General features: G+C 50.3%; 2 protein-coding genes across 10 annotated transcripts in view; one reads left to right on the top strand and one right to left on the bottom strand.

Annotated features, from left to right (window-relative positions):
- PHYKPL (5-phosphohydroxy-L-lysine phospho-lyase) overlaps positions 1–2,852 on the top strand; it is a 28,059-nt gene extending 25,207 nt beyond the window's left edge. For 2 of the 6 annotated variants that reach the window (XM_053913072.1, XM_053913076.2), the window contains one exon: positions 1,497–1,626. In XM_053913072.1, coding sequence (XP_053769047.1) covers positions 1,497–1,570 — 74 coding nt within the window. In that variant the 3' untranslated portion in view covers positions 1,571–1,626. Of the gene's footprint in view, positions 1–1,496; positions 1,628–2,214 lie in introns of those variants that run through there. The other 4 variants (XM_024577800.4, XM_053913071.2, XM_053913074.2 and 1 more) reach the window with 3 other exon arrangements.
- Positions 64–15,685, bottom strand: HNRNPAB (heterogeneous nuclear ribonucleoprotein A/B). Of its 4 annotated transcripts, none has more exons than XM_053913086.1 (8): positions 15,638–15,685; positions 5,604–5,835; positions 4,679–4,847; positions 3,834–3,992; positions 3,521–3,655; positions 1,643–1,757; positions 879–1,019; positions 64–672 (listed from the first exon to the last, which is right to left on the bottom strand). In XM_053913086.1, exons 2-8 carry the CDS (start codon positions 5,810–5,812, stop codon positions 602–604), a joined length of 999 nt encoding a protein of 332 aa, XP_053769061.1. In that variant the 5' UTR covers positions 5,813–5,835; positions 15,638–15,685; the 3' UTR covers positions 64–601. The 4 variants fall into 4 exon arrangements, with proteins under 4 accessions (XP_053769061.1, XP_053769060.1, XP_053769059.1 ...); XM_053913085.1 differs by lacking the exon at positions 15,638–15,685 and adding an exon at positions 6,078–6,166; XM_053913084.1 differs by lacking the exon at positions 15,638–15,685 and adding an exon at positions 5,914–6,145.
- Positions 15,686–24,114: the final 8,429 nt, after the last annotated feature.

Below are 24,114 nucleotides of genomic sequence, written 5' to 3'. Positions count from 1 at the left end.
TCAGAAAGCCCAGGAGCACGTGGCCCTGTTCTCTCTCACCGCATATCCCACACTCACCCAGGCTTGGGGGTTTTTACATTTTTATTTCAAAAGCTTGGATAGCTTCAATATCCAGGTCGTGGCAAAATCAGGACACGTGTAAAATACCTTACAATACATTAGATTCCCAAAAGGTACCAAAAAGTACAGTAAAATTAACACTTCCAATACAGGAAATGTATGACACAAATAATATAAAATTAAAAGGTGAAAAAAGGTGACACTGGTTTCCTAAGATAGACCTCTTTACAACCAGGGTCTACAGGTCCAGGCTGCAGAGCAGCAGCAGGAAACAGACCCTCCCACCTGGTTCTGGGTAAGCCGGTCATACAATCAGCCCACAATGCCGCTCTGGTCTCTGAGACATCACACGCTGCCTAAAACAACTAGAGCTCTGGAAATAGTCAACAGGAAAGTGATTTCCAGGGGGGAAATTTTAAATAAGATGCACATGGAACAAGCCATAGAAAGTATGCCAAGTTAAATTTGGTACATAATTGTTTGTGTTCACTCAATACCCAAACAAAGCATGTGCGGTCAGTCGGGCACTCCTGCCGAAGCCTCAGTATGGCTTGTAGTTATTCTGATGGCCACCGCGTCGCTGGCTCTTCCCGTAATTCGTACTACCCTGGCCTAGGGACAAGAATAACAATGATAGCAGCTAGATTTATCGAACGTTCACCCCTGTGCCAGGCGCTTGGCTCAAATCCTCACCAGGGCCAACACCCCTGGGGCAGGCCACAAAGCCCAGCCCGTCTGACTCCAAAAGCCCCTGCTGCCACTGGCCCCTGCACTGTCTGTCCTGCCTCCCAGGTGGGGCTTCCCTCTCTCCTACTTACTGTAGTCGTAGCCGGGGCCGTAGCCGTAATAGCCATAGGGCGAGTAGTCGTAGCCGCCATAGCCGGGCCCGTAGCCCTGCTGGTAGCCGTAGCCCTGGTTCCAGTAGTTGCCGTAGCCCTGATTCCAACTCTGACTCTGACCTGTGGGGGGAGCAGGGCACAGGGGCCCATGGACCATTTAGCACACGCAGGAGCTAGGATGGAGGAGATCCTGCCCTGTGGGTAGCAGGGTTTCTATGGCAGCTCGGAGGTAGAAGCCAAGGGACTGCTGTCCTGGTACACAGGGCCCTGCACTTGAGACCCAAGCTGTAGAGAGCTGAACACTGACTTCACTCAGGGCCAGAGAGACAGGAGCTCACTCTCACTCACATCGCCTTCTGATCACCCCTGCCCCTCCCTGGCAGCTTGGCGTTAAAAGTTCAGGCTTTGGAGCCAGAGGGGCCTGAGTGGGAAAGGAGATGAAGCGCCTGGCACGGCCCTGCCCTACCTTGTGCCCACCCACCCATGGGACAGCCAGAGCCCATCAGGTCCTTCGCCCCCGAGAAGGAGATGCAAACGATCCCAGTGCCCTGAGGCACCAGGCCGCATGGAAAATATGGGCTCTTCTACTCCAACCAGCAGCAGCACAGCCTGGACACCCAGGAGAGCCATTCCTGTTCCTGCCCGCCCTGCCACACCAGAGACCAGACTGAGCCCCCAAGACAGGCACGGAAGCTCCATGCAGGCAGAGAACCCAGACCCATGTGCCTCCAGGTTCCACTTACCTCCACTTCCACCGCCGCCACCACTGCTTCGGCTCGCTCGGCTGCGGTTTCCACCACGGCCGGAGCCTTGCTGCTGTTGATAGAGCTTTCTGGGCAGAGCCACCTTGATTTCACACTACAAGCCAAGAGGACAGGCAGTCAGGCCCCTGGGACAAGTTCTGGAGAGGGACTATGCACAGAGACCTCCATTTACAAACACTCGGATGGCAGATACGGTCCATCTTCTCAATAACAAAACATACTAGAGTGGGAAACCACATTTGGGCTAGAATCTCTGAGAACCATAACTAAAACCTAGACAGATCAAGATTCACACTAGGGCCTTCTGACTCAAACCTTTCCCCAGAGACTGTACTGGGGGCGATGGACACAAACCCAGGTTTGCAGGGGACAGCCCTGGGGCAGCTCCATGTCCAACAATTGGGAGGAGTGGGGTGGCCAAAGTGCAATAAAACACCAAATGTCAGGTCTGGTGCCACCTTGGTCCTACTAGGCAAGGGGATCAGAGGCTTCCCAGATGAGGGGCCTTAAAGGATAAGAAGGCTTTCTAATTTTATTTTACTTTTTTACAGAAAATGAAGCATTTCACTCAAATGTATAGTGGTGACCACGATCTCCAACGTAGAGAAGAAAGCCACTGAGGCTCAGGGCGGGGCTTGCCTGAGGCCACACTGCTACTGCCACCCCTCCCCTCAACCACTGGTCTGCTGTTGGCATTGGCCAAAAGCTTCAGGGCCCAGAGTCGATTCCTTCTTTGCTCAAACACCTGCCCACTGGAGATGGAGGTAGGATCAGGGACCTTCCAGTGCTCCCGCTGAAATCAGAAGTGTATTTTTTAAATAAAGTGCCCTGACACATACTCCACCCCCAGCTAAGACCAATATAAAAACCTTTACACAAGGAATCCCCATGCAAGCATACTCCTATAAAGAACTGGCAAATTACCTCCACCAGTGATGCAACCTGATGTGTTCCACCCTACTGAACCGACATACAACTAAATACACTATTTTAAGACCCACTGCCCGCAATCTGCCTAGTGCTGCCCCACACGCTCCTCATGCCCATTTCTCATTATGGCACAGAGAAAAAGGGCTCTGTGTCACCACCCACTGGGCTAACAACTAATGGGCAGTATCTCTATCCAACTGCCCCTATGATCCAATCTCATTCTAACAGCCTACTCCGATCTTTCCGGATTCCCAGCCAGGACCATTGAGGTTTCCAAGAGCCACACCCTTACCTCCCAAAAGCCACCTAGAGAATACTTGAAGCAATACCCCACCCTCCGGACCAAAGTTCAGGGTAACAGTTGCACATCTCACTTCTGCTCATTTGAAGGCAAAACCAGCCCTGGGTGTTAGGGGGCCGGGCTGACTAAACCAGTGCACAAAGGGAGGGGAAGGAGACAAACAAACACTTGGTTGTGTGGCAGCAACAAGAAAGGAGAAACGCTCTGCTGCAGCTTCTACAGCAGGAAAGAGCTCACCACCGAGGAGAGAAATCAGTGAATGGCAGAAGTTCTAGAATCGTCTGAGAACTGCAGACCTTAGACTCTAGAGCCAAAAACATCTTGATTTCTAGCTTTATATCAAGAGTAAAAGAGATTACTCAGCACCCTTGCTCCCTCACAGACAAGCCACCTTTCCTTGCCTGCCGTCCTCACATCCTGTTCTTACTGCCGGTCCTGCCAGGCTAGGAGCTCCTCAAAGGACAAGACCATCTGTCCCCCAATCAGGGCAGCAGGTACTGCAGAGAAACAATGAGGTCTCACTACCCTGGAGAGCTCTTGGAGGCAGCCTAACCCCTAAGCCAAACCTGCAAGGCCCAGCCCTCCCTCAGCAGGAGGCCAGACACACAGAACTGGGGACACCTTACCTTACTTGCACCAATGGTGTGGAATTTTTTCTCTAGAGCCTTCCTCACAGGTTCCTCCTCTTCTTTAAAGGTGATGAAAACAAAGCCCCGTCTTTTGTGTGACTTTGGATCCATTGGAAGATCAATGGCCTCAATCTGCAAACACAGGCAAAGCTCAGGACCAATGTCTCCCCCACACCAGGGCCCACAGGGGAAAGTTCCCTAAAGGCCAGAGAACGAAGATACGGGCCTGCTGAGGAGTGCCCCAGCCAGCCGAGGCTGCCAAGGGCCAGAAGACCACTGCCTCAGGGCAGCTGGCAGGACACACACTCACCTCCCCAAACTCTCCGAAGTACTCTCTGATTTCCTCCTCAGTGGCTTCAGGATTCAGACCCCCCACAAAAATTTTCTTTACAGGTTCCTTCTTCATGGCCATGGCCTTTTTTGGGTCAATGACACGACCATCCAGCCTGTGCTCCTTCTGATCTAGGACCTGGTTCCAACAAGAGGAAATTGGTTTCTAACTCAGCACCACGACCCTGTTAAAGGCCCTTCTCTTGGAGCTATAAAACCCCCAAACAGGTACACAAAGTGCTTCATCCCCTCCAAACTCTACCTCCAACCTGACTTTCCAACCCAACCTGCAAACATTAACATGTAAATCGGTCCTCACCCCCGCCCCCCGCCCCAGCAGACTTTTCCAATGCAATACACCCCTCTTCCTGCCTAGGAAGGCCCAGTTTAAGGCCTAGCTCCAGAAGTACAGTGGAGGTAACTAAGAACATAGGGGCTAGAATCCTCACTCCACCACCTAACTAGCTGTGTGAGCTCTTCCACTTAAACTTCTGAACCTTAGTTTGTTTTCTGAGAAATGGAGATATAATAATGCCTGTCTCATGGCAACTTTGGACTTTTCTCCAGTCCTCACAATAAAGTGTTTTTGCAGTGTCCAGAACAGGCACAAGAAAGGCAATAATGTCCACTCTCCTCTCCCTGGACCACTCCAACACATGCTCACTATCCCACTTAATCTGTATTTTTAATTTTTCAGAAACACAAAGCTGCTTTTCTCTGCTTTTTCCAAAACGCTCAACCACGTGCAGAACACACAAACTAATCACGCTCTAAGAATGGTGTCCGTCCTTAGAATACACTGCTAATACGAGGTGCCCAGCTTACCTTCTCCACACTGGCTGCATCTTTGAAGAGAATAAACCCAAACCCTCTTGACCGGCCAGTGTTGGGATCCATTTTTATTGTACAGTCAACGACCTCTCCAAATTTGGAAAAATAATCCTTCAGGTCGTTTTTGCTGGTATCCCAGCTCAGGCCACCAACGAACATTTTTCTGAAATAGCAGGGTGAGACACAGGGCGACAAGTCTTACAAGCAAGCTGTGACAGGAGGGCAGGCCCTGGCAAAGATTTCGATGAGGAGTTTGTAACAAATAAAGCCACCATCGGAACAAAGATCTACCCCTGGAGGCGTAAGAGTTCTACTTTCGGAAGGTATTGGAAGTCCACTGCCCTCCCAATGTCAACTTTGACCCTAACAGAGCAGGAGACAGCACCCCCAGACCGGGCAAGGGAAAGGAAGGACAACCTGGCCAGGGGTACAGGCTCTGAGCGCTCACAACTGAAGCAATTTGTGTAACCACCACGTATCAAAAGACTATCGTCCCTGCCAGCCTTCACCACCTCCGAAAACTCGCTCTCAAGGAACTCGCGGCTTCCGGGTGCCGGGACTGTAACTCCGCCCTCGGCAGGAGGCGGAGGAGAGGGAGGACGCGGCCCGGGCGCGCGCCAACTCCGCCCACGCAGGCCCCGCGCGGCCCAGACCCGCTCGGCCGCGGGTCCCAGCGCACGCCCCTTCCGGGCGCCGGCCCGTCCCTGGCCCCGCGCGAGAAGCCCCGAGGCGGCGCCAAAGTCGACCCAACAAACTCCTGCAAACTCCAGCGCGAGCGGCGGCGCAGCAGACAGGTGCGGAGGACCGGTCCTCGGGCCCGAGCAGGCCCCGGCCGCCCGCCCCTCCCCCCGCCGCGTGGCGCCAACAAAAGGCGGCCCCGGAACAAAGGCGGCGGCCCGGCGGCCCGCGCCGCACCTACCCTGCGTCGTCTTCCGTCCTGCTGGCGTTGATCTGGTCGCCCTCGGCGCTGGTCTGGTTGACGGCCGGGGGAGCCGCACTCCCGCCTCCAGCGCCCCCTGCGGCCCCGGTGCCGGGCCCGGCCGGCGACTCGCCTTCGGGGGCGGCCTCGTGCCCGTTCTCGGTGGCACCCGTCGTCTCCATTAGCTGCTCCTCACCCGCTTCCGACATGTTAGACCGGGGCGCAGCGGCTCCTGCAAAGAGCGGTCACAGCACGTCAGGCCGGAGCGGCTCCCGCCTGCCGCCCGCCGCCCGCGGGCCCGCCCGCTCACCTCGCCGCCGGTGAGGCCGCGAGGCCCGTTCGTCCCCACCCGCCGGGAAGGTGCCGCGGGCTCGGCCGCGATCAAGCTCGCGCTGCCCGGCCTCCCCTCCCTCCGCTGACGGAGTCGCCGCGACCTCGCGCGCTCCTTCTCGACCGCTGCTGCACGGAACCCACCGACCAAAAGACTCCCTCGGGCCCGCGCAGCGCCGCCGCCTGACAATACCGACTCGTGGCGCTCTTTATAATGCCGGAGCCGGGGTCCACTTCGCAACAAGACGCATGCTCATAGGCTGCGCCTTCCCGTCATTCAACACTGCGCCGGCGTCTCATTGGCCACGTCGGCGCGCGAACGCTAGATCCGGGCGGGCTTTGTCCTCATTTTAGAACCCGCGCGAGCTTGGGCCCTGCGACGGGTTGCCGGATTGGAAAATGGTACTGTCGTAGGCCGTGAGGCCCCAGTCGTGCCCTCTGCCCTGTCAGGTCGCAGTCTCTCGTTCCAGCGCCCCCAATCCCAGCATTGACAGCCTCCGCCACTCCCATTTCTCAGAAGAGGAAAGTGGACTCGAATAAGTCTCACAAACCAAGGCCGCCCGGCTGGAAGTGGCAGAGCCCAGGCGGCCGAGATCCGGCGCATAGGGTCCCCCAGGGCACTCGACGCGCTCGGAGGGATTGCGACGCAGCCCGCCCTCCCCCTTGACCTTGGTCCCCTCAGAGCCCCGCGCTCGCGCCCTTTCTGCCGCCTCCCACAGTAGCAAGAAGCGGGCTGGGGGAGGAGTCCTCCGGGGATCTGGTGCCAACCGTGGTGACCAGGATGTGGCGGGAGAAACGGTAGAACCATGGTTGTTCCCCAATCTTAGGTCGCCGGACACCACTTTGACAATTAGTACCGCGTTTATACTTTTGGTTGCTTAAAAAAATTTTTTTCGCTTAATTCACTTATTTTTGCTGAAATTTAATTTTTAAGAAGCATATACCATTAACAGGAAATCATGGGGGGGCGGGGCGGCGTCTGTTTCTTATATACAAAACCTCTCAATATCAACTCCTTGGCAACCAAATTCGAAAGGCCTGCATAATCCTGTGATTCCATGTGTGGGCGAAGGGTCCCAAATGGACCTGGATCACATCCTCGGAAGGCCGAGGATTGCCAACAGCACCAGAACACAAGTAGCTGACAGTTTCCCTGCTGGATGCCTGCAGCCAGGCCCAGTGTGGTGGGCTAGGCGGTCTACTTTCTCATCTGGTTTCCTAACAGCCCTGTGAAAAGAGGTACCATCACCAACTTATAAAAGAGGACACCGAAGTCCAGAGCCTCAGGCCAAAGGGTACTCCCTTATCCAGCCAGCCAGGGAGTTGCAGGCAGAATGAAAAATGTGACAGTTTTACAATTGGAAAAAAATAATCAACTTCAGAAAACCTGAAGATTTGGCCACACAGCACTGCACTCCCCCCAAGGTATCATCAGCTAGAGCTGGGGCATCAACCCCCACACGATCAAATGCCCTCCGCTTCAACCGCAAGGCCCACCTGACCACTTCGGGCTAGGTTCCATAGCTGGAGTTGACATATATCCATAAAACCTCAGTCATGTATTGATCTGCCAGTAAGGCTTGCAGTAAAATCCCGAACAAACCCCACGATGAAGATAATTCAGGCGATTACCTAAGTTCAAAGTTAAATAGTCTAAATGCAGTCATAGGACATAACTCCTGGGGACACGAATTCACTTACTCTGTCCTTGTCCACGTGGATTCCTTCAGCACAACTCGGGAAACGCTTTAAATGACACGTCAGGTCCCAGGATAACAACATTCAGACCATGTTTCACAGTTGGCAAAATGCTTTCACCAACATGGCTTGACTGGGGCTTCAAAATAATTTGTTTGTGCTTATCCATAATTTATACAGGAAAATGCTGAAATCACACATCTAAAACTGGCCACAAAGCGAGCACTTCCAACTCACATTGTTTCCAGGGCTCCTGGTTAGTGTAGGCCAAGGGGTCTCCGAGCTCCTGAGAACTTAGATCTTGTATCAGATTTAATTATTCTGAAGCTCAAATGAAGCAACGGCTTAGTAAACACTTTATAAATTACAAAGGACTGCAGACCAGTCGGGGGTAAGTCTTGGCCCAGAATGTTTTTATATTGTATCCAGGGGCGTTTCTGACAGAGGCAGGGCCCTGAGATGTTGCAAGCAGCAGAAAGTCCTTTTGACACAACGATCTCCACACTTGTTATTGGGTCCCAGCTATAGACCTAGGGGACAGGGCATCTTCCATGACAATGAGGTTCTCAAATCAGCAAGGAACCCAATTACCACCGAAAGTCACTTAAGAGGCCCAGAGAATATACAGTACAGTCCCCTGGTTTTAAGGATTCAGGCTGTAGGGCAATAAATGTGTAAGAACGTATACAACCATCAGTCTAGAATAAAGAGGACAGGCACAAAATGCACTTTCAAAGTTTTTTAAATTACATGAATTAATTATTCTCACTTTTTTTTTTTTTTGGCTGAGCCTACAAGGTGGAAGTTGCAGGAGTTAACTACAAACATACTGTGACAGTGGTGGCCGACTCCCACCTGGGCCACTTCCCACCCAGCTCCACGAGCTCCAGCTCCCCCACTTCAGGGCTGACTCTGGCTCCAGCCAGAGGAAACTTTCTAAAACTGTCACACTCTGTGTGAAAACCCTGGCTGGCTTCCCGCTGCTCTGAGAATGAAATCCTAACCCTGAATACCAGTGAGACAGTTGGCAGTGACAGAAATCCACCACCAACTCAGCTGGACCCCCTTGCTGTGTGGTCTGTGAGTGGAAGGGTCACTTCTGGGCCTGAGCAGTGGAGGCCAGGGCCTCCCCCAAACCTCCCTTCCCCTGGAGACCATGTGTTCTGATGGCACAGCTACATTATGAAGATGAGCTGTTCAGCCCATGTCACACTTGACATGAATGAGAAAGGAATCTGCTAAGATTGGGGGTTTGTCTCCAATTGCAGCCTCGCCAAGCCTGACCATTCCACACGACTTGTGAGGCCTGGCCTGAGCCACCCCCCACCACAGCTTATGCCCACTCTTCACTCCCGCTGTGCTGATTCCTTTTATTCCCTGGAACTCAACTGTACCCTTTTGCCTCTGGAGGTGCCTTTTCACCTGCTGTTCCCTCTACCTGGAGTACTCTTTCCCATGTGTCATCTGCCTACTCTCCATTTCTGTTGTAAGTTGAATTGTGTACCCCCCCCAAAAAATATGTTCAAGTCCTAACTCCTGGTACCTGTGCATATGACCTTACTTGGCAAGAAGGTCTCTGCACATGTAATGAAGACGAGGTCAATCTGGAGGAGGGTGGGCCCTTAGAAGGGCCCTTAGAGCCCTTAGATGGGCTCTAAGAAGAGGAGACACCCAGAGCCTTGTGTAGACCTGGAAAACACCACGCAACAACGGACACAGAGACTGGAGTGATGCATCCGCAAGCCCAGTGCCCTAGTCAGTTCGGCCTATTACTACAGAGTACCATAGACTGGGTGGTGTAGGCAACAAACATTGACTTCTCACAGGTCTGGAGGCTGGGAAGTCCTCCAGGCACTGGCAGACCTAGTATCTGGTGAGGACCTGTTTCCCAGTCTGCAGATGGCCATTTTTCCACTCCGTCCTCACTTGACAGGCAGGGAAGAGAGGGGAGCTCTCCCTGGCCTCCTCCTATCCACTCACCAATCCCATCCTGAGGCCCCACCCCCATGACCTAATCTAAACCTAATTGCCTCCCAAAGGCCCCACCTCCAAATACCATTACCTTGGGGGGATTAGGGTTTCAACATGTGAATTTAAGGGGACACACTCAGTTCATAGCACCAGCAAACACCAAGGATTGCCAGCAACCCCAGAAGCTAGGAGGCATGGAACAGATTCTCCCCTAGAACCTGCGGAGGGAGCATGTGGCCCTGCTGACACCTTGACATTGGACTTCTGGCCTCCGGAACTGTGAGACAATCACTTCTGTGGTCATACACCGCCCAGCTAGTGGTACTTTGTTTTGGCAGCCCTAGCAGACTAATACAACATCCATCAGATTTCCACTTCCGCCAGAAAGTTCTCTGTGATGCACCAAGGAAGTGTCCCTCTACGAGTGCAGACCACACAATATTGACACTGACCAATGAGATCCTGCACCGCGTCTGTCCCCTTTACCCCAATGCCTCCAGCAGGCATCTCAACACCTGCAGAATGAATAAAAGATCCCTTAACCTAGGGTTACAAACTGGTTCCTTATGGGCCAAACCTGACTCAGATGTGCTTGCTTGACCTGCCATGTTTTCAACATCTTAAGAAATTATTTGCCAACATGTATGAAGTATGATAAAAAATGTTCTATTTCCCACAATGGAATACTACGCAGCAGAAAGAAAGAAGGAGCTCCTACCATTCACAACAGCATGGATGGATCTGGAGAGCACTATGCTAAGTGAAATAAGCCAGGTGCCTTAGACAAGTACCATATGATCTCACCTATAAGTGGAACCTAATCAGCAAAACAAACAAGCAAGCAAAATAGAACCAGAGACATGGAAATAAAGAACAAACTGACAGTGAACAGAGGAGAGGGGGAGAGGACAACAGGGGGAAAGGGGGAAGGGGCGTCAAGGAACATATATAAAGGACCCATGGACAAAGCCAAAAGGGTGGGAGGTGGGAATGGTTAGGGTGGGGGGGAGTGGGAATGGTTAGGGTGGGGGAAAAGTGTGAATGGTTGGGGGGGAATGGTTAGGGTGGGGGGATCTCACCTACATGGTCTCATATAGGTGGGATCAAAATGGAGACAACTGTACTTGAACAACAATAAAAAAAAGAGAGAGAGAAAAAAAAGGTTCTATTTCCACTTACTTTTGGAAAATTGTTAGATGACACAGTCCCACTTGTCCACAAGAGCTGGTGGGGCAGATGCCACCCGGCTCAACCCAGCCCCCACCAGGTCCTGTCTTCTTACTCCTGGGCCCCTAAACTCATTTTCATTGACGGAAAGCACCTGAGGTGTCAGTCCTGAGCTAGGCCTCCATGAAGCTCGGCTTCTTCATCTTAAACACGAATGACAACACCCGCCTCTCTGCCCTGCGCCAGGGATCGGAGAAAGTGCGCCAAGTGGCTGGCAGGTCGCAGGTAGAAATGAGAGCTGCTAGGACACCGACCAACAGTAACCACAGAAGCATCCAAGGGAAGACTCCTCCCCCGCTGAGCTCCCCTATGTGTCTCAAATCAACCCTCAAAACAGACTCGGAAGTTCTGGAGAAGCTCTTCCAGCTGGCGGGTCCCCACCCCAAGGTCACATTCTTGCAACAGCCCCCTGTGCCCAGCTTGAGTCTCAGAGGCAGCCTCTGCCCAACAGAGGCAAATCAGAGACGCCCAGGACACCCTTCTGGAATCAGACCTCAACTGAATGTGCTTCAGGCACAGACCTAACGCTCCCGGGTCTCGGGGGGAGCCCAAGGCTGCTGACACTGGACACAGCACAGACAGGTGCCGTCTGGCTTCATGTCACAGTCCCCTGCACAGCTCTTAAAACTTCACATTCCCAGGCCCCTGGGGCTGGCCTCTCACTGTTATAAAGCATTCTGGGCACTGGGCACTGGGGGAGGAGCACAGTTAGGACCCACTGCTGCAGGCCAGGTGGCAGAAAAGGCTGTAAAACAAATTGCCCAGCTCCCTCTGAAAGGCAGCAGTGCCGCCTCAAGTATCAGCCCTGGAGGCTCTTCCGGTTCTGATTTAGGGCCTGTTTATGGTTCCACAACAATCCCATGCTTCACTAATTTATTCACACCCATCCAGTGTCCACGCCCCCCAGGACAGACTGTCTCCTGAGCTCTAAGCCCTCGGGCGTAACTATCACTACTGAATTGCTGTCACCAAGGCACCTCAATCTCAGCTTGTCCCCAGAGCCCAGACCCTCTGCCAGGGTTCTTGGCCACAGAGAATGAATGCCTCCACCATCTAGCCACCTGTGCCGGCCAGAACGTGGGTGGGTCAGCTCTCCCCCTCACCTCCCCCATTTGACTCGCCATCTAAGGCCAGACTGTGCCTTCATTATTCTGCCATCAGGTTGGGACGACATGAGTATCAGCCAGGGTGGCACCAAACAGATCTAAACACTGTAGAAGATTGTTCCTTACAGATACCAGTACATGGTGGGTGTTCAAGCCAGAGAGGCGGCTCTCCTCCACGTGTTCATTTCAGGACCCACCTTGTGGCTCCACCATCCCCTTGGCCTTGTCAGATGCACACAGCTGGCAGAGGAAACGTGTGGGGAGGAACTAGTGTGGGAGTCTTTGTGGTCCAGGCCTGGGAGGGGCACGCTCCACTTCCACTCACGTTCCACCCACTAGAATGTGGCCTCGCCTTACTACAAGGGACACTAAGAAATGAGCTCAGCCCTGGCTGGATCGGAGCATCATCCCGCACACCAAAAGGTTGCAGGTTCAATCTCCAGTCAGGACACATACCCAGGTTGCAGGTTCGATCCCTGGTCAGAGATTGTTTGTGGGAGGCAACTGGTCAATGCTTCTTTCTCTCACTCAAAAATCAATAAACATATCCTCGAGTAAGGATTCAAAAAAGAAAAAAGCAAGCCCTGGCTGGTGTGGCTCAGTGGATTGAGTGCCAGCCTGCAAACCAAAGGGTCACGAGTTCGATACCCAGTCAGGGCACATGCCTGGGTTGAGGGCCAGGTCCCCAGTTGGGGGGCACCTTGGATGCAGCCACACATTGATGTTTCTCTCCCTCTCTTTCTCCCTCCCTTCCCCTCTCTCTAAAAATAAATAAAATCTTAAAAAAATAAAATGAAAAATAAAGATTTTTTTAAAAGACAGAAAAAAATGGGCTTAGCTGCTTACAGAGGAAGGCAGGACAAACTGTATGCCAAGGCTTCACCACAACAGGCTTTCAACAACTGCTGTTAATGACTCTGAAGGGAGACACGAGAGGAAAGCTTTCCTTCAGTCAGCCAGCCTTTCAGGGGACGTCACCAAGCACCTGTCCTGGGTAACCCACTGGCCCCCACCATCAGGGGCCACCCCCATCCTGCAGCTGAACCGGCTTGCCAAATGGTGAGATGAATGCTCTATCAGGGAAGCCAGGAGGACAGGGACCTGTGGGAGGCACTGGACCAAGCTGCAGAGGTGGGTGGGAAGGATAAGACTTCCCACAGGACAGACAGGCACCTGGGCTTCTCCGTGACTGAATGGGGGGTCTCCAGGCAGAGATGGGTGAGAGGGGTACAGGCAGAGAAGGCATACACTGTTTGGGGAACTGTAAGTAGCCCCCACATGACAGAGGAGCTGAGGCTGTGCTGCTGGGCAGGGGCTTTACATGGCAACAACAAGGAGTTCCTTTTATTCACAGGAAACAGGAAGTCAGTGAATACTGGGGCAGCAACAGTCCAGCGGTGGGGATGGAAAAGAGGGTCAAAGAGAGACACTAAGGAGGGGGAGCGGGCAGAACAGCGTACGTGTGTGGCTACGACTCAAACTCCATGCGCGGGGCAAGATGGGCAGTGAGGCTAGAAAGTTGGACCAGAACCACCGGGTGAGGGGCTTGAATGCCAGGCCTGGCAAGGAAAGTGGGGCAAGTGGTAGGCAAACAGCATCTGCCTCTCTCAAGAAGACCATCCCACCACAGGTGACAACCTCCTCACTTCTTGGTCACACCCACCTCCAGCAGCATTGTCTATTTCATCTACATCTTCTAGAACATTAGTCCCTAATGGCTAGAAAAGGATCAAGAGATGATCGTTTTCAAAGGTCGAGTTCAAAGCCCTCATTAACAGAGGGAAACCAAAGGTCAGAGAAGGGGAGTGTTTTAGTCCATTCAAGCTGCTGTAACAAAATACTATAAAAACTGGGCAGCTTATAAACAAACATTACTTCTCACAGTTCTGGAGCCTGGCAAGTCCAAGATCAAGGCACTGACAGACTTGGTTCCTGGTAAGAGCCTACCTCCTGGTTCGTACACAACTGTCTTCTTTCAGTGTCAGAAGAGGTGAGGGAGCTCGCCGGGGCCCCTTTCATGAGGGCTCCACCTTCACAACCTAATCATCTCCCAGAGACCCCATCTCTGAATACCTGCACCTCCAAGCTTCAGTCCCAAGCAGGGCTGTACAACAGAAATATGATGTAAGCCACAAATGCCAACACGTGTATAATTTAACATTTCCTAACAAATTATTAGACAATTAATAAAAAGGTAAGAACAAACAGGTGAGCCCTGACTGGTGTGGCTCAGTTTGTTGGGCGTTGTCCCGCAAAGTGAAAGGTCACCAGTTCAACCCTGGTCAGGGCACATCTGGGCATCCTGGGTTACAGGTTCCATCCCCGAATGGGGCACATACAAGAGGCAACTGATAGATGTTTCTCTCTCACACTGACATTTCTCTCCCTTTCTCCCTCCCTCCCCCCCTCTCTAAAAATAAATACAAATCTTTTTTAAAAACCTTTTTAAGGTGAATTAATTTTAATAAAATATTTAGTCCAATGTATCCAAAATATTATAATTTCAACATGTAATCAACATAGAAAATTATTTTACTTGTTTTTTTGCACTGTCTTTGAAATCTAGCGTAGACTTTATACTTGTAGCATATCCAATTTGGACCAGATACCTTTCAAGGGCTCAGTAGCCACATGGGCCAGTGGCCAGTGCCTTGGACAGCAGAGTTGCCAGGGGTTGGCAAGCCATGGCACATGGCCCAGATCTGGACAGTCGCCTGATTTTGTATGACCCTTGAACAAAAAACGGTTTTTTTTCTTTTATTTTTAGATGGTTTTTAAAAAACAAAAGGTACTTCATGGCACATAAGTTCTATGAAATTCAAACTTAGTGTCCTTAAAGTTTTAAATTCTGTCAATAAAAATGTGTAGAAATGTTTTATCCCTTTTTCCTTTTTATTGAACTTTTTGGGGCAGCATGATTAACACAGTCATACAGGTTTCGGGGGCACCATTCCACGACACATCATCTGTACGCTGGATGGCACGCTCACCACCCCAAGTCAGGTCTCCCTCCACCACCATTAACCGCCCTGTGCCCTGCTCCACCTTCCCTCACCCGCTTTGTTTTGTCTCTTCTTATATTATGTACTTACCTACATCATACCCTTGGGTTCGCCTCTTGGCTCACAAAGCGGAAAATACTATCTGATCCCGTGTAGGGAAAGTTGCCTGGCCCTGTTCTAGACCATTCAGCTGCCGCCTAAACTCCAATACAGGAGCTCCAGATTTGGCTTTAGAATCAAGAGGCTCAGCTCAAGCCCCGGCTGCCCCGCGTCCCAGCTCTGAGATTTAGAACACGATCCCCTTTTTGAGCCTCAATTTTCTTCACTGAAAATCAGGCCAGCACTGAAACGGGTATAAAGACGATGAAAACCGAGCACAGGCCATGAGTTGGTCCCTCATTCACCCATTGCTACCGTCCCTTGCTTTACACGTGGGGCAGCAGCTGCCCAGCGAGCCCGCCCCCCTCGCCCCTCCCCCCGCCTGACCCAGTACCCCTCCGGTGGCCTGCCCACCGGTCGCCGGCTCCCAGCGTCCCCGGCAATCTCCGCCTCCCATGGCCGGAGCCCCACAACGGTGGCTTCCGGATCACTTTGGCAGCGCAAACCTCCATCTGCCTGGAATAACCTCCTCCCTCCCCAAATCCTGTTTCCTGCAAAATGAAACCCCCGCCGCTCCAACGGGGCCCTAAGACTCACCGACCTGAGCCTCCGAGCGCAGCACTTCCGGCACGCCCGCTGGGCTATCTGCGCATGCCCGAGGCTCCCGTCCTCCAGGTAAGGACCAATCCCAGGCCAGGTCCGGCCGCCCCCGTGGACACTCGGAGGTCCCAACAAACACTTCCGACGGGGCCTAGTGACGTGTGAGCCACGTTTCCACGTCCAGTCTTTTTTTTCCCTCTGGACCCCTAAGGCAAACACCTTACGGGTGCCGACCTCCCGCACCTTAATCCTGCCTGCTCCCCGACTCAGAGCCTCCTCCCAGGCACACCCCCTCCCCCCTCTCCTAGTGCTTTTGCAGAAACAGCGCCAGTCACCACCAGTGGTGTCCAAACTTTTGGCTCTCTGGGCCACACTAGAAGAATTGTCTTGGACCACACGTTAAATACACAAACACTAATGAAAACTAAATGATGAGCAAGAGGAAAAAAAAAGGCTTCAAGTATATTTACGATTGTGTGTTGGGTGTCATTCATAGCCATCCCGCATCGGTTGGACATCCTCGGGTGCTCTAGCACCAGGCGCACCCGTCTTCCTTGGTCACCTCCTGTCAGTAAATCTTTTCCTGCTGAGGAAATGTTCCTTCTAAAATTGACCTTCTGGAACAGAGACAGAATCACGGATAGGTGAGGGAATTACAAAGTACAAATAGGTAATTACAGAATAGCCATGGGATGTAAAGTACAGCATAGGAAATGCAGTAGTAACCAAAGAACTTACACACAAAATCCATAGACATCAATGATGGTGGGGGGATGAGCTGAGGGAGTTGGGGGTGCGGGGTGGAGGGGGGCAGCGGGGGAAGAACCAGGACAACTGTAATAGCATAATCAATAAAATACAATTGACCTTCTTCTGATTACCAGGTCAGTACTTCCAGCAATGAAGAACAATATACAAGAATTTAACTTCCGGCCCAGACCAGTGTGGCTCCTGAGTTGGCGCCGCCGTCCTGCAAAACGTAACATTGCTGGTTGGATTCCCGGTAAGGGCACATGCCTGGTTTCGGGTTGGGTCCCTGGCTGGATCATGTAAGAGAGGAAAGGGATTGATGTTTCTCTCTCACGTCCATGTTTCTCTCCTTCTCTTTCTCCCTCCCTCCCCGTCTCTAAAAATAAATAAATAACGTCTTTTTTTAAAAAAAAGAATGTAACTCGTTGCCAACAAGTACTCTTGTCCCCAGTTAATGTACCTCCACCTTGCCAAAAAGGTGGAAACTGGCCCTGGCCGTGTAGCTCAGTTGATTGGAGCATCATCCCATACACCAAAAAGTGTGCGGGTTTGATCCCAGGTCAGAGCATATACCTACGTTTTGGGTTCAAACCCGAGTCGGGGCCCCTACTAGAGGGAATGGATCAATGTTTCACTCTCAAGTCAATGCCTCTCATTCCCTCTCTCTCTCCCTTCCTCTCTCTCTTTCTAAAATCAATAAAAAATATATCAGCAGGTGAGGATATTTTTAAAAAATAGGTAAAAACTGCCTTCTCCTGGGCAGGGCATGGGGGTAATGGACTTTGAGGTCTGACCCAAGGTGGAGCAGCTTCCTCATGCCAGTCACCAGATTTTCCTTCTACATTTTAGACACTTCTTCTTGGGGTTTTCTCCTCACCTTTTCATTGATGTACCATAAAAATTCACCTAGTCTGCCCTGGCTGGTGTGGCTCAGTGGATTGAGTGCTGGCCTGCGAACTAAAGGTTCCTAGTTCAATTCCCAGTCTAGGGCACATGCCTGGATTGCGGGCCAGGTCCCCAGTGGGGGGTGCACAAGAGGCAACCACACACTAATGTTTCTCTCTTTCTCCTTCCCTTCCCCTCTCTCTAAAAATAAATAAATAAAATCTTTTAAAAAATAAAAATTAAACATAAATAAATACAATCTTTATGTGACCTTCTGTGGAAATAGGGTCCTCGTGGATAGAACCAAGTTGAGGTCACAAGGGTGGGCCCTAATGCGCTACGACCACAGAGTTTACACAAAGAGGAAAAAATGCCAGGTGACCACAGAAACCCACAGAAAGAAAGTCACGTGACAACCGAGGCACAGAGGGACCCTCAGGGATTGCCAGCCACACCCAAAGCGAGGGGAGAGGCAGGGACAGATTCTCCCCTGGAGCCTGCAGAGAAAGCACAGCCCGCTGACACCTGGCTTGCAGACCTCCAGCCTCCAGGACTGTGAGACAATCAGTGTGTACTGTTCTAAGCCACCCAGCTTACGGGACGTTATGAGGGAAGCCCTAGAGATCTGCTTGTTGGGACTAATGAACACATCTCCCCACCCCCACCGCTCTGTTGTCCTGAAGAAAAGAAGGGAAGCAGGCCCGCCCCTCACCTGGAGAGGTTCAGGGCAGGAACACAGATAGAGTTCCTACCTGCCCCACTCTGTTCTGTACAGTGAGGGATACCCACACGCACATGTATGCGTGCCCCAAGGCAAATATCCACGCTCCCCTTTCCCACCCACCCCCACCTTGGCCACCCTTCAGACCTCTGAAGAGAAGATGGGGGTGAGGGCTGGGCAGGCTCTGGTCACGGACTCAGTTCCTGCACTGGAAAAGTAGGGGTGGGGGGACGTGTCCCCTTGGTCTTGCAGGTTCCTCATCCTGGCCCTGTAAAGCTCAGGCCCAGGCTGCTGCCCCGGGGCTCGGCCAGGAGCCTCCATGTCCAGCACGTGCCCATCAGCAGCCAGGGCCTGCCTTTCCTGGTAGCAGCGTCCCACTCAATCCTCATCCCAGTCTAAAGGTGAAAAAACCGAAACACAGTAAAACCTAAGTGTGGTAAAGTGGAACAATCTGTCCAGGGCTACGAGGCTAATAAAAACTGGATATCTGGGGTCAAATCCCGGCCTGTCTGCCCTGGTCAGAGAGGCTCAGCTGGTTGGAGCATTGTGCCATAACTGAAAGGTTGTGGGTTCCATTCCCACAGCACATACCTAGGTTGCAGGTTCAATACTCCATCCAGGTGCGTGCGATCCCTGGTCCCGGCACATATGGCCCCCAGTTTGTGCACATCCGGGAGGCATCCCATCGATGCTTCACTCTTGCATCTGTGTTTTTTTTCTCTCTCCCTTCCACTCTCTCCAAAAACCAATTTTAAAAAATGTCCTCAGGTAAGGAGAAAAAATGTTTTTAATCGTGGTCTGTTTGACCCCCAGGCCCCTCCTCTTCCCACCATGAGCTGCTTTTCCCTAGACTCGATGTAAGTCGGTAAACCCTTATTAGACATTAAAAACAGTTAAACAAAGCAGATGTGAAAAAGCAGACACTACTGCCATCAAAGCAATTTAGCAGTAGAAAAAGAAGAGACAGCCTGGAAATAGACCCAAACACAAATTAGAATCTAAAATACAACAGAGGTATTTTATTCTTATTTATTTATTTTTTTAATTTTGAGAGTATGTTTACTGAAGCAGGGGGCAGTGAAACAAGGAAGGGCCTAAGATAGAAAGAGCAACAGGAAAGAGCTTAGGCGGGGCTTCCTGGCTCTCCAGAAATGTTGTATAGGAAAGAAGTGAGCCTGGCTGCTGTCAGCTCACTAAGAAGTCAGGGAAAAAGGGCCCTGGGGACAGGTTCCGGTGGTAAGCCCCCAAACAAGCTGTGGCTGCCCATTGCTCCCCTGGTTGCAAGTCTCATGGGGTCCCTTAGAGTTTAGGAGATGCAGGCCTGGGAGGGAAGAATCATGTGGGTGTGCTCCCAGCAGGGACCATGCCCCAACAGAGGCATTTTTTTTATTTATTTATTTTAGAGAGAGGAAGGGGGAAGGGGAGCCGAGAGTGAGAGACATCGATTTGTTGTTCCATTTATTCGTGCATTCATTGGTTGGTTCTTGTATGTGCCCTGACTGGGCGCTGAACCTGCAACCTTGGCACAGTGGGACAAAGCTCTACCCAACTGAGCTACTCGGCCAGGACCCCAACAGAGGCATTTTAAATGAATGGATAGAAAGAGAAAGACTTCAGTAGGTGGCAGCAGGACAGTGGCTAGCCATCTGGAGGAAGGTCAAGCTCACCGTTTGGAGCCCTGGGGCCCTGCCTTGCTCCTACAGTCACATTAAACCTGAAGGATCAAAAACTTCCATATAAACAATGAAAGCAACAGGCACTCAAAAAGTTCCCTTCAAGTAGCAGAAACTTTTCTAAAGCAGTAAGAGGCAACTCTATAGAAAAACTAGACTAGAATGAAACAGGGAATTGACAGGAAAAACCCCACAAATGACCTGTCAAAACACGTAAGATCCAGTTTCCTTCCGAACTAAAGAGATGTAAATGAGAACAAGACACCACTTCTCCCTCCTGGGTCGCCACCCCTCCTCACCCTGTAACAGGTTGCCAAAACGCAGGCTCCGCAAGTGATGGAGAGACACCACTTGAGCAGCTGTCAGTCACCACTCTGTAGAGGACAAGTGGACGATACTGCATATGCCAAAATTATAAATGTTAGGAACTTACCTCTGGATAGACTCACAAAAGTACCAAAGATATTGTACAATATTGTACATTCATTGAAAGCTTACTTAAAGTAGTAAAAACACTAGAAACAAACTAAAGTCCCTCAGTAGGGGCTGTCTAAATAAATTATGGGCAGCTGTACAATGTGATAGGACAAAGATTAAAAGATTTATCTCCATGATAGAAATAGAAAATTTTCCCAAGATATACATTGATAAGTGGAAACAGATGTCCAGAAGAGTATATTATATTATTTAATATATTTAAGGTATGTAAACAAATGCATATATTACACACACACACATATGCACATGTGCACAGGAAACCTAATAGGGAACACCTCTGGTGAGCTCCAATGGGGGAAATAGAGGTTGGGGAGGAAGGATATATAACTTTTTGCTTTATATTCTTATGCACTATCTGAAAAAAATTTTCAACATAAACATTATCACCTTTAAAATAATAAATTTCAAGATCCAAAGCCAAAGCTCTGACCCTAAAAAAGCGCATTTTCCTGAAGAGCCACACTGACCTTTCCAAGCTCTCAGCTTTACAGTGAGGTGTGTCCCAAGCAGCAGGCCCCAAGGAGGGTCCCATCCGCCACGTAATGGTCCCTCTCTCCCTAGACTCTGCCTGAATCTTGACATTCATTTCTGGGGAGACACCAGTTGCTGCTAAGAAACCAGGCGAGCACGTAGGGCAGATCAGCTTGACTACTACTGACCATACTAGTACTGGTGCCAGTATTACTAGTACTGGTGTCATACTAATCTGTTTAAGGAATTAAACCAATTTCCAATAAGCTGCATAACCTATATTTGATTTTATTTTTCTCTTTTACTTGAACTTCAGCTCCTAGAGGAAACATCTAGCTTGATAAAAGTCAACTCAAAAGCTCATCCTCAATTAAAACATGGGCAAAGGATCCAAACAGACATTTCTCCAGAGATATGCAAATAGCCAATAGACACGGGAAGAGTTGCTCAGCATCATTAGCTATCAGGGAAATGCAAATAAAAACCACAATGAAAATACGACTCTGCATCCACTCAGATTACTGTACAGGAATGAAAAAGTCAGATAACGGCAAGCGCGGGTGAGAATGTGCGGACACTGGACCCCTGCACACTGCTGGTAGAAATAGAAAATGGCGCATCCACTCTGGACAAGCAGCCTGGTGGCTCCCCTAAACGGTGAACATGGTATTACCATTTGACATAGGAATCCTGCTTCAAGGTGCACTCCCAAGAGAACGGAGAGGGAGGGTATGCCCACATGAAAACTTGTATGACTGTGAATGTTCATAGCAGCACTATTCACAAGAGCCAAAGGCTGGGAACAACCCAAGTGTCCATGAGCAAATGAATGGATAAAATGCGGTATGTCCATACGCCAGCATGTCAGGCAGTAACGGAGTGCTGACACAGGCTACAACGCGCACGGACCTTGAAGACAGTATGCCAAGTGAAAGAGGCCAGACATGAAAGGCCACATACTACATGATTCCATTTCTATAAAATGTCCCGGACAGGGACATCCGTACAGACGGAAAGCAGACTGGCAGTGACTTAGGCCTATGGGAGGTTAGGGGGTTAGAGAGCGATAGCTAAAGGGTGCAGGAGTTCTTTCTGAAGTGATAAAAATGGCCTAAAATTGACCTTGCTGATGGCTGCAAACTCAGTGAATATACTAAAACCACTGAATTGTACACTTCAGTTTTCTTTTTATGTTTGTTTTGAATTGTACACTTTAAATGGGCAAATTACATGGTATGTGAATTATATCTCAACTTAAAAAAAATCATCCTCCTCAATTAAAAAAAATAGGACCTTAGTCCATCTAGATCTAACTTTCTTACTTTATAGACGAGGCACTGAAGCCCAGAGAGGCTAAATGACTTGCCCAAAGCCATTTGTCATTATGTTCTTGCCCACTCTACAAGTGAGCTCCAGTGGCTATTTGAACAAAATCAGTAAAGTCACATAAATCACCTTGGATCTGGCACAACAGTGTAGTTTACTGGGGCTATATTTGTTCTTGCTCCTTCATTGTCTCAAAAAACTGACACTTTTGACGTGGCCAGGCCGAGGTTTCTGCACTTTCACTATCCGGCCATGTTTCACAACCTTTGAGCTAAGGTCAAACACCAATTCACAGGGCTGGGCACAGGCTTGGAGACGAGCAGGGCTGGGTTCAAATCCAGCTTTGTGTGAACTAGATGGAGTTATGGACCTTTAGAAGCCTCAGGAAATACTGAAGGTATTCTTTGTGAGCATAGGAAGAGATGTTACATGTAGCATGCTTGGCACATAAACATTATTCCTTCAACATAAGAACTGAGAGGCCTGCAAAATGAGGCCTTGGAAAGGGCAGTCGCACACCTTTGCTTGACTTGGATTTCCCTGGGAAGAAATTCTCTGCTGGACAGATTTCCACCACACATCTGGCAGCCCCTCTTCCCTTTGCGGCCCTGATACATTGTCATCTGTTCTATAATCCTGAAAGTGCTCGCAAGAACACCACTCAGAAAGAGGAACAGAAAAGCACCCTGCAGCAGACCCCTGCCCACTATGTGCTCAGAGGTACTTGTCTTCCCAGAGAGGGCCAGAACGGCCACGGCAGGACTTTGAGGAGGAAGGAGGAGAAGAGGGCTTAGGGTAAGAAGTCAGGCAAAACTGACAGTAACCACTGTCAGTCCTAAAGCTGGTCCTAAACAGCAGGAAGGGCTGTCTTTACTCAAGAAAATCCAAAGTGGCTCTGGCCAGGTGGCTCGGATGGTTGCAGCATCATTCCATACCCCCAAAAGTTGCAGGTTCGATTCCTGGTCAGGGCACATACCTAGGCTGCAGGTTCCATCTCCAGTCAGGGTGCATACAGGAAGCAACCAACCAATGTTTCTTTCTCTCATAAATGTCTCTCTCTCTCAAATCAATAATAAAATATCCTTGGATGAGGATTTTAAAAAAATTCTAAAGTGAAAACATTTAAAAGGTCGATTTTTGCCCTGGCTGGTGTGGCTCGGTTGGTTGGATCATTGTCCTGTAGACTGAAAGGTCATGGGGTTTGATTCCTGTGAGGGCACATGCCTGGGCTCCCGGTTACATCCCTGACCAGGGTATGTAGAAGGCAACCAATCGATCTTTCTCTCTTTCTCTCTCTCTCCCCCTCCCTTCCCCTTTCTCTAAAAGCAATGAAAAAATGTCCTTGGGGTGAGGATTTTTTTTTTTTAAAGGTCAGTTTTGGGTTACATGGTGCATGCAAACTGTATTTACTTTCAAATTATTTTGTATTGCTTATATAACATATTTTCATTGTTCAATTGGTCTATTTTCCTATTTGTGAAATTAGTTGAGATCTAAGGTTAGGATGAATTGTATCCTAATTTTTCTTATTAAAATACTAAACTTGCCCTGGCTGGTGTAGCTCAGTGGATTGACTGCCGGCCTGCAAAACACAGGGTCGCCGGTTCAATTCCCAGTCAGGGCACATGCCTAGGTTGCAGGCCAGGTCCCCAGTTGAGCGTGAACAAGAGGCAACCACGTATTGATGTTTCTCTCCCTCTCTCTCTCTCCCTTTCCCTCTCTCTAAAATAAATAAAGAAAGAAATCTTTAAAAAATACTAAATTTTATTTTTTTAAGAGGGGAAGGGAGGCAGAAAAAGAGGGAAACATCAATGGGTAGTTGCCTCTCGCACGCCCCCTCCTGGGGACCTGGCCCGTGAACAGGCGATCCTTTGGTTCACAGGCCGGCGCTCTATCCACTGAGCTACACCAACCAGGGCTACAATACTAAATTTTAAAAACCTATTTTTTTAATTTAATGACTGGTTACAGGGTTAAAAGGTCAATTTTTAAGTTGGCTTGACTGACCCGCGATCCCACGGACACCTGCAGACTTCTTAAGTTCCACATACAGGCCTGTTCCACCACAATGGCTGGGCTTCTACCCCATAATCAATTTGCAGCAATTACCTAATTAATTTCCATGCAGTGTTCTAAGGCACAGTGGGAGAACTA

Source organism: Desmodus rotundus, chromosome 10 (genome assembly GCF_022682495.2).
Source record: "Desmodus rotundus isolate HL8 chromosome 10, HLdesRot8A.1, whole genome shotgun sequence".
In the NCBI taxonomy this organism is placed as follows: domain Eukaryota; kingdom Metazoa; phylum Chordata; class Mammalia; order Chiroptera; family Phyllostomidae; genus Desmodus; species Desmodus rotundus.
This window is presented reverse-complemented; position numbering and strand designations above follow the sequence as displayed.

Bases quoted from the DNA above. Each gene is read 5' to 3' on its own strand.
- HNRNPAB (XM_053913086.1), bottom strand. From the start codon at position 5,812: ATGTCGGAAGCGGGTGAGGAGCAGCTAATGGAGACGACGGGTGCCACC. The intron at 3,993-4,678 runs GTAAGCTGGGCA...TGTTGGAACCAG, and splicing joins ATGCAGCCAGTGTGGAGAAG to GTCCTAGATCAGAAGGAGCA. The intron at 1,758-3,520 runs GTAAGGTGTCCC...CTTGGCTTGTAG, and splicing joins ACACCATTGGTGCAAGTAAG to TGTGAAATCAAGGTGGCTCT.